The following is a 13816-nucleotide window of genomic DNA, read 5'->3' on the forward strand; positions in this document are numbered from 1 at the left end:
GCTCATTTCCTAGTGTCAAACACTGTAAATATTACAGGATAATTATTCATGTGTGAGCAGCATTTCTATGTGTTAATCTGGAATGTAATCTGTAAAATCCTTATTCATATAGACATTTTTTGCCAACTAGGGAGTTCAAAAAATAATTGATGAAATATTGCTTCTGCACAAGTATTTTTTTTTTTTTTCACCTTAAAAGTTTGACTCAATTTCAGGCTAAAGTTACTTTGCAGGTGGAAGATTTTTTGCTTTAGCAATGCATTATGTTTGAGAAGTTTATCACGATTTATATGAAAACATGTCAGAACTGTACTTGAGAACAGTACTTCAGTAAATATACTTAACTACAATTTACTGTTGGCAACAGTAAGGAGCATTAGAGCTTCATGATATGCAAAAAAAAAAAAAAAATCATCTTCACTAAAATGAAAGATATATATATGTGATTTTGCTGGGGTTTGTACCGAACAATAATTATTCCTCTACGTCTGGAATATGATCTTTGGCCGGGGCATCTTTATAGCAGTTTCTTTTAAAATGGCATGTTGTGATACATTTTACCTTATCAAATAAAAAAAATAAATAATAACAGTAATAATAACATTTTGGCCCCAAGGAGCATCAGCCCAAATCTTTCCCCTCTTGTGAAGCAGAATTAATGGTATACATCAGACCTCCTGCCTGAGTCTAACTAGAACATGCAATATGCTTATTTTGAGCGCAGAGTGTTTTTTTAATGACATTTTCAGACCACAGATTGTGCTCTCAAAAGCAGAAAATTCATTACAGGTCTTATGAATTGTTGTTTTTGACACCATTCAACATTTTTAAACACGCTAGTTTTAAAGAAGAGCCACTCTGTTCAGAGGAGCTCACAATAAATTTGACTTTGTTTAAGGGCACAATAAATTATCCACATTTAGTTGGAGGGCAGATGAAGCATAGACTTTTTTTTCAATAGCAGGGTGCTGAATTAAGCTTTGTGGCTGTTTAGTCCTTTTTTCCAACTAGTATTGCCCAATATCGGGAATAATAGTTCTTCTACACCTACAGCAGGACCCGTGTGCAAGCTCATCAAAAAACAAAACAGGATGCAACAAGAACTGTTTAATATCTATTAGGGTAAGACCAAATAATACAAAAGTAATACACAAAAATGTATTTCCTCATTTACTCCACTCATGGAGACACAGCCTCCTCAAACGTTTCATTCACTTAATTAGAGCATATTTCTATTGAGTGTGTTTATCCATGGCAAATATTTACCTCACCTCAAGTAATTATATATTTATATCTAGTTATGATATAGTACATGATAATACATATCAAACAACATACAGTAGATGTGGGAACATGGGGGAGTTAATGGGAAATGGCTTTCCAAAGCTTACATGAAATGCAGAGTATTAGTATCCAATGCACTGCAGTTCCTGCTGCACAATTACTACACAGCTGTAGTTTCCAGGATCACATTAACTGTGTTGTATGTACATATGGCAAAAATAAATAAATCCAAAAGTAGCCTGTTTGTTCATCACTTAAGACATCACACTTAATTTCTAGAACAAAGCTTAACTTTGTGCAAACAAACAAGAGTGTGAATGGTTACAGTTCATGGGGTTATATTTCATGACTACTGTATGTGCATCTGCTGGTGAAAATGTTATGCAGTTGTAAAATTAAACTAGTGGTGTCCAACTTGAAAACAGGCTCATTTTTCAATTCATAACAGCATATGTTATGGTCCTTACGACTATATTTGCCTGCACAACAGGACCTCACATGATCCTAATAAGTCTATATTCATGTTAGTATTGCTCCACTGTGATTTTCTGTGAATTCAGTTTACACTGATGTCAACAGGTAACCCAGTGCAAAACATTATTTAAAAATTAGAATTTAAAAAAATCTTATTCCCACAGCCATGGAAAGACACAACGGACATGTGCTTCAAACTCATCCACACATCATCCAAAATACACACAAAAACAATACAAAAACTAAAAAGTAAAACAACAAACAGCCTATTGAATACCACATCATCACAATCAGACAAGACGACTCACAGGTTTTGAAATAACGAGCATTCAGACACGAATCTTCACATCTGTTTCAAGTCTAATACTGTATTACTGTAATCACCACCTACTGAATCTTGAAGACATTTTCAAAGACTTGAGTGACACTGAAGTCAACATGACGCTGTCTCTGACTGCAACAGATAGTCTCTCTTTCAATTTCATCTCATAAAGAAATAATTGGCTTGAGTTTTATATTTTCTTTTATATAAATATCATATTACACCTACTCATAGAATAACACCAACAGCCACGAAAATAACACACTAAGGCCTGAAATCCAGAGCTTCAGAAACAAGTAGTCATTTAAGCATTTACATGTAGGGGTAAAGTGGGAGAATTTGCCAAAGGGGTGAAAACATCCATCACTTCATACAATGCTATGACCACCTACAACAATGATTATTAATATTTACTGTATGTCCAACCTGCAAATGTTTTGGTTTTCTTTTAACCTGTACAACATTGATTTGGAATGTTTTATCCAATGAACTGCAATCCTAAATACTGCATGTGCTTCGTTTGAACATGTAATAATAATTAATTTCATTGAAATCAACCCGCTAAACATTTAACCAGTGTGTAATGATGAAATCAAACACCCCGGATGGTTGAATAATGGCGACTGAAAGGAGACAAAAGCCCGACATGTTGACACTTTTAGGGCTTCTACAGGGAGAATTTAAAACCAGTTGTCACACCTTTCCTGAGAATGTAAAAAATGGAATTGAACAGAGAGGTTCACTGACGCAGAGCAATTTCTCATCAGTATGTATAAAAAAAACCCACACACAATCAGGTCACCAAACATGAACTGCAAAAGATTTTCTTTTCTTAGGGAAATAATCTACTTGATAAATTTTGTGCTAGTATCCCTTCTGGCAAATGTCTTCTGATTTTAATCTTTTACTCATCTTCCTCTCAAATTTGATATTTTTTATAAATATTTTGAAATGCCAACTCTGTCGTCCAGATTTTAGCCAAAATTCTCATCACAAAAGTAGCATACAAAGTAAGAAAAATATTGGCCAATATCCAGATGGTAATATGGTCATATAAATAATAAGACTTATTTACTCTCAATTAAAAGAACTTGTTTGACATTATTTGCTTTTATGCGGAGAAGTTGATGGAAGGATAGATACTACTATCATGTCTATACGCTAAATAGAAAGCTTTCACTAGCAGCTGGTTAGCTTAGCATAAAGTCTAAAAGTAGAAAACTTGAAACTGCTAGCTGGGTATGTGTTAATTAGTGAGTTTTAGCGGCATATTAAGCACTAATTGTAGATCCTCTTCCTGTAAGATGCAACAACGTGCTGCCACAAACTACCAGCTATCTCTGTCAAAGCAGTGCTCAAACATTATTCAAAATTGTCAGAGACAAGTTTGAGAGAGACTAAATAAATAACAGATATGAAAAAATAAGTAACCACCGTAACATTTTCACTGGCCTCCATGCTACTTTCTTCTGTTTAATAACCCTGTTTTTCTGCCCGTTAGTGACGTCAAACATGACCCACCATCTAAAACAAAACAAAAAAGGCATTGCTAAGGCCTACTTTTCTACTGCTGAGCCATGTTCATGGCTCTGGTCTTCTGGCAATGGAAAAGCAGTCTATCATCTATTTTTAACATTTGAAAAACCCTGTATACACACGTGCTAACTGAAGTTTTCCCCTTTTTCCAGTCTTTATGCCAAGCTAAGCTAACCAGCTGCTAGTGCTATTTTCATATGTTACAGTGGTGTCAATCTTCTAATCCAACTCCAAGCAAGAAAGCGAATAAGCCCATTTTTCAAATAGTTGAATGATAACTATAAAGAGACTTGTCAGCTGAACATCAAATGTTTTTAGTTTTTGGTGACCTTCAAGGCTAATGAAAGTAAACTTTTGACGACATAGCTACTACGGCAAATAAAAAAAGCACATAAAAAGTCATAAAAAGATGTTAAGAGTGTGACACAGGCTGAGGAGTCACTGAGCACAGATGAACCTACCTGAATAAACTGATGAGGCTCAGGGGATTAGTTTGAGCTGTGTTTCCCTTTGAAAGCAACACGCACATTGACCCGCTAAAACTGAGCAGCATAAGAGATTAAAAAGTTTAAATAACTGGCTGTTGATTTAAATGTGAACCAACTTAAAATATTAAATCCCACGTGTGTCAGAATGCAATAAAAGTACATTTCCACCAAAAGACTTCTCTCTACATTGTTCTGGTTGGATTCAGCTTGTACAGTGTTATAACGACGGGCACCTAATTCTGAATTGTGTTCTTAATTGATCCCTTTTTATCTCCCCCACTCTGCAGCCTCGCCCCCTCCTCTGCCCTACATCGGGTCGTCGTAGTTGTAAGTGGGAGCTGCTGAGTACTGGTTCTGCTGCATGGCTCCCTGCGCGGCTCCCATGGCCGCCTGCTGGGCCGCCTCCTGGACGTGGGGGTTCTTCCAGGCTCCAGAGGCCCACTCCTCTTGGGCCTTTCCCAGGCTGCCACCACTGCCACGGTAGAAGTTATGAACCTGCCAAAAATTCAAAAGGTATTTCATCGTCATTACTGTCTATCAGGAAAAAATGTCTACAGTATCAGAGTTGAGCTGAAATCAAAATATATTTCAGCTAAGCAGTACAGAAGAAACATTTTTTAAAATTTCTTTTTAACATTAGTGTTCTCCAGGTGCCATTAATTGTTTGTACCACTGATTATGCTGGTACTTTAACTTGATTGGTGGTATATCTGTGAAGGTGGCCACCTGCTGGGTGACAGATGTTATCAGCCTTTGCTTGGTCCTATCTGTGATTTGAGCACTCTATACTTAGCTCATGACTGTGTACATTATGTGGCGTTCACGTCAATACGATATGGTTGGAAACTTGATCCACTGAGGATTAAATTACTGTGTATTGACAATGTAACACCATATCCATTGATTTTTGGTTTAATGACACTGAACAATGGTCTTTAGCTTATGTGAGGACTAAGTTAAATATATTAAAGCTTAACTAGTTTGCACTTCACTTAAATACCTACATATTGTGAACTATCCTGTTTTCAGAATGTAATAGAAGTAACAGAATAGGAACCTAAAAGCATGACATACCTTTACTACCTTCTAGAGATTGCCTACGTACAGGGTTCAGAATTTTGGGATAAACTGCTGGAACTAGCGACTCGTTGCTGTAAATTTGGACAGTCTGGTGATTTGCGTTCACCAGTCGAACCCAAGACAGAAAGATAGATTTTACGCTAGCCAGACCCACTTTTTTGTACAATGTGGCAAAGCACTGAACATGTGGGAGCAGCCAATGATTCAGTAGGTGATGAAATAACAAGAATGTAAAAAAAAAGTACCAGTTATTTTATTTCTGTGTCTAGGATGGATGTCCTTCTACCGGATATCAGTGGTAACAGTAATAAGTAAGGTAATTAGCTGTCATTTTTAAGTTGAAGTGAGGTAGCCTAGTTTGCTAGCTTCCACTTTTCGATTGGAATCCAAACTTAATAGCATGATGGCTCCATAACCAAGTGTCAGTGTGCATAGGCTACAAGTTCACTCTGTACTCATGTCAGTAGCATATCACGGTTCATTCAAGTTGAAAGTGCATCTCTTAACGTCACTGGCTGGACCCAAAATGTCACTGAAAATGCTTTTTCCACAAATGTTAAAAAAAAAAAAAAAATCATCTTTAAAACATGAAAAAATAATGCAAAATAGTGTTGGTAATAATAGCAGCAGTATCATTATAATAATAATAATTAATATTTGAATTTAGTCATTTAAATTTCAGTTTGACTACAGAGAGCCTTTTTACCAAATGAAAGCTCACTAATTGCAAATTTCTGCTTCTGGAGAAGAGGCTCAAACAGTTTAGAAGGGATTTTTTGGCTGAAAGAAGAATGTAGAAATGTCTCGGTCACCTTTGTGAGGGCAATGAAGGAGAGCACAGCCACCGCAGTGAACATGATGGTGGGAATCAGCATGACCACAGCTGAGCCGATGTTGGTGCTAAAGAAGGTGATGGTAGCCAGCCAGCCACTGACGGAAACAACAAAAGAGTTAGTAACATCTCACACCTATGGCACTCATGACCTTTGACAATACAAAATTGTTTTCCATCTGTACGGGGGATGTAGGAGAATTCAAGGGAGGCAAAGAAGCAGAGACATGAGGCAAAAATACTGTGCCAGGTAAAAAAGACAGGTGCATGCTGGTGCAGTTATTTTAAAAGCTTGGGCGCCTGATTTGCCCGAATCTGCAACAAAACACTCCCCAAAGTCATAGCTCAGTCAGTTCTGAACACTCAGATATGATCAACATGTTTTTAGATTCAGTGTGACTTACACTTCCTTAGCATAGCATAATCTCTCCATCAGAAAATGAACATGCAAGAACCTGCTTAAACACGCTCCTTATCATGAATGAAAGTCATGTGACAGTGGTCTGTACATCAGTGTTATTCAGCTCGAGGCCCACATGCCAGATATGGAGCTGTACTTTGTTCAGTAAATAAGGTGACAAAGTGCATAAAAACCCATCAAATTACAGCTTGTATATTATTTTTTTTAAAAAAGTGCAAGGGGAGGATCCCCAAGACAGGGCAGCTGTGGCTCAGCAGGTAGAGCAGGTCGTGCACTAAATAAAAAGGTTTCCTTTTTGATTTAAAAACTGATGAGCAGGTGGCACCATGTATAGTTGCCTCGGTCACCAGTGTATGAAAGGGTTAAAGTGACTTGTAGTGTGAGAGCGCTTTGAGTGGTCAAATGACTAGAAAACTGCTATGCAAGTCCATTTAACATTCACCAGAATCCCCGGCAGACATCTGTGCTAATTATGTCTATATTAATTATTAATGTTTATTAACTGGACCTCGGTCGAAGCAAATTGAGTATCCCTGCTGTACAGCCATGGGCTTATTGCAATCTGGTAATTACTAAACCGGAAAACTTTTAATTGTGCCAGTTTGCCAAAATGTGAACAAATAGAGGGTTTCAGTACAGTCTGAGGTGGGGCCCTCAAAGTCTGACTTTGAAAACCTCTAGTTTAAGGTAATATGAGTCACTAATTGAGGGCTTTTCTGTTCTCTGTGTTGATGTAAAAGTTTTGTCTACATCCTGTGTGAACCACAGTGTCCTGTCAGACAAAAGTTAGCCTGTAGATTAAACAGTTCTCACCTTTTAATGAACTGTGCTGTTTGTAAATGATAAAAAAAAAATCTTCTTGATGCAAAATAATGAACCATCTGAAACCTGGAGTGACATCACTTTTCTTTTGCTGCATTCAGACGCCTTTCACAAGTATTTAAACCTTTGAACTCTGCAAATTTGTGCCATTTTTGTCAAAGACATGGGGAACAAGACAATGAGAAACTTGGTAAGAAATGTATCACAAACTGCAAGAAATTAGTAGATTTAAAAAAATATTTTTAAAAAGCTAGGGGTAAATGTCTAGGGAAAAGGCTGCATTTATAGCTTACTGTCATTATTACATATTTAAAATAATGTTACAGAATTATTATAATTTTAAGCACTTTTTCCACGTCATTTCCTTGTCTTTTTTTATTTTAAATTATTAGGTTAATATTTATGCTTTCAACCGTTCAAGTTGGGTGACAAATCATATATGGAGAAACAGAGCAAATGCAGATGCTTGCATAAAGGACACAAGAAGTCACTGAATGGTTTGCGGAAGAGTATGAAAATGATGTGAACCACCATCATCAAAAATCCAAATGATCCAATATATTTCAGCAGAGGATCAACTCTTGCAAACGTCATGTTGTTTTTTCTTTTACGTGTCACCCATCTGTATTTGCACTTCATATCAAACACATTGAATATCCGTGTTTGGTTCTAATCCGTTCAGAGCTCTTACCACACTCCCCAGCCAGGAATGCCAACCGTCTGGATAATACTGATCACCACCTGGGCCATGAAGACGAAGAAGAAAGCCATGAAGTTGAAAGAGCTGTCGGTCCTGCACAGAGAGAATAATAAACGTCAGAAATTATGCGATTCAGCAGAAAGAGGAACAAAATGTTGAGTAAGCTCCGAGCGCTCACTTGAAGGCCTTGTAGATGGGCCTGAACCAGCACACGTAGGAGCAGGGCGTGAAGAGGATCAGCCACAGGATGGCCATGCCGAAGTTGGTCGCTCCGCCACCTCCACACATCCACGCCAGGCAGCCAATCAGATTAACAGCCAGTGTGGCACTATTCACTGTCAACGCCGCAGAGAGAGAGCGAGGAAGACCAAAACATGACAGACTGAAGACAAAAGTCTCCATGGTGAAGATCCCACAGGCCGCGTTACTCATCATTCAGCAGGACTGAATCACTACGAATCTCAGCGACGACTCAACACCAGATTCTCTGTTCTACATCAAAGCTATAATGGAGACTGGAGCTACGCTTAATTTAGCACACACAGCACACAGATTCTGCTCTACAGGTACCAAACATCCTGCATAAACTAGTCTACTTGTCACCAGACTTACATTCTTGTTTTCAAATGGCAGAACCTATGAAGTGACAAAAAAACACCATGATGCTCACGTGAATGTTACAATTCAACTACTGTTACCGCTAAGAGCTGCAACTGTGACACCGACCACTGTGGCCTTATCGCATACCAGACTCCCTTAAAAAATCATTGACTTTTGTGAGTTGTTTCGTGGTACGGGTTTGTTGGCTGGCTCACAGAGTTCAGCGTAACACAGCTAATGAATTTGTCTGATACCAAACAGAACTGTCAACTCATCACACTCCGTTTCCATCTTCAGTCAGACATTGTGTCCTGATTTCCCTGGAGGAGGAAGATTCAATTTTACCAAACCGATCACTGGAGACCAACATATCAACCCGAATCGAACATCATCTCAGTCCACACCGATGCGCAACGATGCCAATATGCTTGTTTCTCCTGAGGTTTTAAAGAGTGGAACAAAGCAAAGCAAAAACAAAACAATGATGTTGGGCAAGGAAAACGTGTCAGTTTAGGACAGCTTTGTTAGCGGCGTCTATCTTGTCTACAGTGCCCACCATTGTTGGTATTGATCTTTATTGGTTGTGGTGCACCCCTTAATGACGCTTAACATCAGCTTGACAATGGCATTTGTCCCGCTCGTGGAGCTGATTGGCTGGTTGTAATTCTCCCTCATGATCGTTGGTTGTTTTTTTTATTTTAACTGAAAAAGCCAGACAAATTAGTCAGCTCTGTGGAGTGAGTAGGTTCTGAGGTCTGAATGCAGGCAACTAATGAATGCTTTCTTAACCCTGTGAATCGCAAGCAAATTGGTTTGATTTCTTTCAAAAATATGAGAAGAAGGCAATGAGCAACGAAAGACGAAATGACTAACAAATTTGCAAGAAATCAGGAAAAAGTACAAGAAAATTACCTGAAAATTAGTTTAAAAAAAAAAAAAAGTTAAAAAGCAAACAAACTCAGAAATGACCTGCAAAAAGTGCTTAAAAAATGAAATAATAATGAAACAATAATGAAATAATAATGAGTCAAATATAGAATTTAGATAATTATATTTATAGTGTTTCCCTTGCTTTTTTTTTTTTTAAAGATTTTTTTTTTGGCATTTTTGCCTTTATTAGATAGGACAGATCAACAGTGTGAGAGGGGGAGAGAGAGGGGATGACATGCAGCAAAGGGCCATGAGCTGGACTCGAACCCAGCGGCCGCTGCAGCAAGGACAGTGTCATTCATGGGGCGCCTGCTTTATCCACTAAGCCACTGGACCCCCCCCCCCTTTTTAAAAATATATTTCCTAAATCTTAAATTTCTTGCTTTTTTCAAACACTTAGTACTAAGTTGCCCCAAACCCTTTCTTCCGTGTTTCTGAGAGAAATCACACCAGCTTACTCAGGTTTCAAAGGTTTGAATTACTTGTGAAAGGCATTTGAAAGCAGCACAAGAAAAGTGATTTCACTCCAGGTTTCAAGGGGTTAACTGATTAATCTTACAATCATTTTTTTGATTGATAGATAAGTCTATTTAATGACAAAAAAAGACTCTGTTTTTCCCAGAGTCAGAGATGTCTTCAAACATCTTGTTTGTTCTGACCAACAGACCAAAACTCAAGGAAACCAGGGAGATTTGGCAGTTAGCTTGAAAAATACCTCAAAGCGGTTGTTTTTAGGGTGACCTGCAGGCCACCTGGTAGAGTGTACACCCCATACAGCGTGAGTCCTTAACAACGGCCGGGTTTGAATCTGACCAGAGGCCATGGGAGGATTATGAAACAATGTGCCTCTGGGAATACATGTGCAAAAGGCCCCAACATGCCTCTTACATAGGATACACAGACTTTGTGCTGGCTTTGCCTCTTGGTGTTTTTTGTGTCTCTTTGTCAGCATCCTTTTGTGGTTTTGTATCTTTTTGGGGTAATTTTGTGTTTCCTTGTAACTGTTTTGTGTCTCTTTAAAGGTCAGATTATCCACCTGGCCGATTATTGGGGCCAATATTTGGAATTTTACTTATTATCTGTGTCAGCGTATTATTCCAATGATCGCTGATAAAATGAATTTATTAAAAAGTGCAAAGAAAGTGTCGGCATGGGAGGAACTTTTACTTTGTAAAACCTTGGGGAGCTATTTTTATTTTTTTATTTCTATTTAAATTTTCAGTTGACTTTATAAAAACAGTTGCTGGGAACTTTCTGTATATGATGTTGAACATTTAAGTTTTGATGAAACATCTTGTAAAGGCATTTAAACAGGTTTTGTGTTGGAGTTTGTTATATTCCAAATTCTAAATATTGACAGAAAGATTTTCATTTTTATTGTAAATGCATATCGATTCCTAATATCATTTTTTGTTCTCATTAGCCACTAAGAATCCGAATCAGCATCGGCCCTGAAAAACCGAACCCATAGTTCCTTGTCTTTGTTGTCTGTTTATGTCTTTTTAGAGGTCAATTTGTCTGTCTTTGACATATATTTATGTATTTTTTGTGATTTTGTACCTCTTTATAGTTCCTTTTCGTATCTCTGTGGTCATTTTGGGTCATTTCCTAGTCGACTGTGTTGATTTGAGTGACATTTTGCAAGTGAAGGCCAAAGGGCCCCCTGACACTTTGGGCCCCTGGTCCCGTGCCCGGTAGGCCCGTTCAGTAATCCATCCATGCCCGCAGCCTTTTGCTGTGTGTCATCTGCTCTCACTACCCCCTTTCCTTTCACTTTCCAGCTGTCTATACTAAAATAGGCTATAAATCTAAAAAATAACAGTCATTTTCTGCTGATCAACCTTGTTACTCGAAACAAAGAGAAAAAAGCAAATGTGTCAAACAGACACACAATTTTTCAATCTTTGTATAAAAACCCACAAGAAAACAGACACCTGACAGTGAGACCGGTCAGGCTGGTCTCACAGCTCTGCTGGAGTGTCTCTCATGTTGGACTCATGATGTTTTGGGAACAACAAAGAGACAGGGCACGCAAACACAGAAGCCATGGACACGTTAACAGCTTATATCATGATGCAGGCAACATACATGCTGAAACCTTAACTGTCGTTAAAGATGTACACGTAGAACTGCAACTCAACAGTCAACACCCAAACTTTTAGTGCAGGTGCACTCACAGATCCAGAGGTAGTAGAGCCTCTTGCACATGGTGCGACGCTGGTCTGGGATCTCATTGAAGTCTTGGTAAAAACATGGCTTGAGGGGGATGAACCGAGGAAGGGGAGGGAAGTTGTTTTCTAGGACACAAAGGCACAGTTCAGCGCAGCTGCCCACACACAAAATACATAAAGAAATGAAGACAGCTGCACGATGGATTACAATTTAGCCATTATAAATGTGCTGTGCACAGACCCCAAAATCACATGCACACTATGTGGCCGAACAGAGAGGAGAAGCTTACCTGCCATGATGACCTGTCAGTATTTTTTCTCCACTTGCAAACACACAGACGTCAATCTCAGCTGCCTTTTAAACCAAACTGCAAAGGAAAAAAATTATATTAAGTGCAGCATCACTAACACACATTATGCTCTTCTTGTGGGCAACAGGGCCACAGTCCTCCATAGGCCTCCCTGTGGATGCATGCACACACTTCACTGCAATAAAAGACTTGAAATCCCCATGTGATTTCATTAAAGGTGCTGCCCAGCCTTTCCAGTGCATCCACCCATACTGCTGCATCATTCATTAGATCGACAAACATGTTTTCTTGACCACACATTACAGCTGTGTGATCCGCGCGGTGGGAAACTGTGGCCTTGTCGCGAAAATGTAACCTATGGGTGCAAAATAGGCGTTTACAGGCCTGCAGGGTGTACAGATTGGACTATAACTGATACAGATGTTTGTTTAGCTCTTAAGTATTTCAATAAGGTGTGTAAAAAAAACCGCCTCCCACGTTATCTGACTGTGTCTGTGAGCCACATTTCAATGCATATGATGGTGGATGTGGAGCAGGTCTGAAGGGCATCTTTCTACCACAAAATAAAGCAATCTGTGCCACGATAAACAGCCAGATCCAGGTTGATTTTAATGCATCGTGATGCTAAAACTGTCCTCTATGTGTGTTTGTTTCAGGGGATGGCAGTGATGCTGCAGTAGGGCACAGTGCATCGTGATCACAGGCGATGGAGGAGCGTCCTTCAGCCTGTGGTGCATCGGTGCTTGCTCTCCATCCGGACGCTGAGCAGGTCAAACACTTCTCACAATAAACCACCCGGGATACAGATTTCGAGGTTTTATTTAGGCTAGAATCCGGCTTATTTCAATGAAATAATTTCCTCCCTCCCGTAATGAATGGACATGCAGTGATTAAAACGCCTTACCTCCAGTTTAGTCCGAGAATGTCGCTAGAATCCCTCCGGTCGTTTAAATAGCATCCTATGGATCAATCTGCTTTAAAACACATCAGAGGAAAAGGCCAGATCTATCAAAGCTAACACACAAATATGTTACGTTATTCCTCAAATGATGGGTTTGGGAGTAAGGGGTGGTCACGTGACGTAAGGTCTTTTCTTTACGCACATATCCCCCTCCTCCTCATCCGCCGCTTTTACCCGCCCGGGCAGGACCGGGGCGCAAAGACGGGATTTGTTGCTGGCCTGAACTGACCAATGGGAAGGCAGGAATGTGTGGACAAGCCCCTCCCCCTCTCTGATGCTGTACACAGCGCCGAAAATCAGAGGACACATTACACAATCTGATCTGTGATTGGCTGCCTGATAGCACACTTAATTATACTACTATACAAATATTACAGCGAAAAATGAAAACATGTTTGACAGTCTTACTCTGAGACAAAATAAACTCACAGTGATAACATAAATAAATAAATAAATTTCATAAGACCTACAATTACTACTTTTTCAGTTGTTTTTTAGCCCAAATGACACATTTACAGCAAAGCAAGTTTATTTATGTAGCACAAATTATATACAAGAATAATTCAAAGAACTATATATAATGCATAAAATAAAAAATTAAAAAAAAAAAACAAGCAAACAGAAAGTACACCACATTGTAAGCATTTAAACACAAATTATGTGGATAGCAGCAATTCCAGACCGAAAAAAATGAATGAATAAATAAATAATGCATAAAGATGTAAGTTCAAGGTGCTCAGCGTTTATTTAAAGCTGATAAACAATAAAAGGTTCAGTAAGACTTTTTTTTTTAAATCGCTCATTTTATAGGTTTTATAAGTTGTAACTAGAGGCTCTATTAAAAGGTAAATACATTAGTAAAACTTATTTAATTTCTACAGACA

General features: G+C 38.7%; 1 protein-coding gene across 1 annotated transcript; it reads right to left on the reverse strand.

Annotated features, from left to right (window-relative positions):
- Nucleotides 1-1092: 1092 nt before the first annotated feature.
- On the reverse strand, nt 1093-13106 carry scamp5a (secretory carrier membrane protein 5a). The gene is made up of 7 exons (XM_042495386.2): nt 12876-13106; nt 11951-12028; nt 11667-11786; nt 8138-8294; nt 7951-8052; nt 5997-6114; nt 1093-4599 (listed from the first exon to the last, which is right to left on the reverse strand). Exons 2-7 carry the CDS (start codon nt 11955-11957, stop codon nt 4411-4413), a joined length of 693 nt encoding a protein of 230 aa, XP_042351320.1. The 5' UTR covers nt 11958-12028; nt 12876-13106; the 3' UTR covers nt 1093-4410.
- Between the last annotated feature and the right edge of the window lie 710 nt (nt 13107-13816).

The sequence above is a fragment of the Plectropomus leopardus genome, chromosome 7, assembly GCF_026936395.1.
Source record: "Plectropomus leopardus strain MGB_pleo_1.0 chromosome 7, ASM2693639v1, whole genome shotgun sequence".
NCBI lineage: Eukaryota > Metazoa > Chordata > Actinopteri > Perciformes > Serranidae > Plectropomus > Plectropomus leopardus.

Coding starts and splice junctions, on each gene's coding strand:
- scamp5a (XM_042495386.2), bottom strand. Junction 8,053..8,137: donor CCCATCTACAAGGCCTTCAA/GTGAGCGCTCGG, acceptor CTCTCTGTGCAG/GACCGACAGCTCTTTCAACT. Junction 6,115..7,950: donor ATTCCTGGCTGGGGAGTGTG/GTAAGAGCTCTG, acceptor TGTTTCCGTCAG/TGGCTGGCTGGCTACCATCA.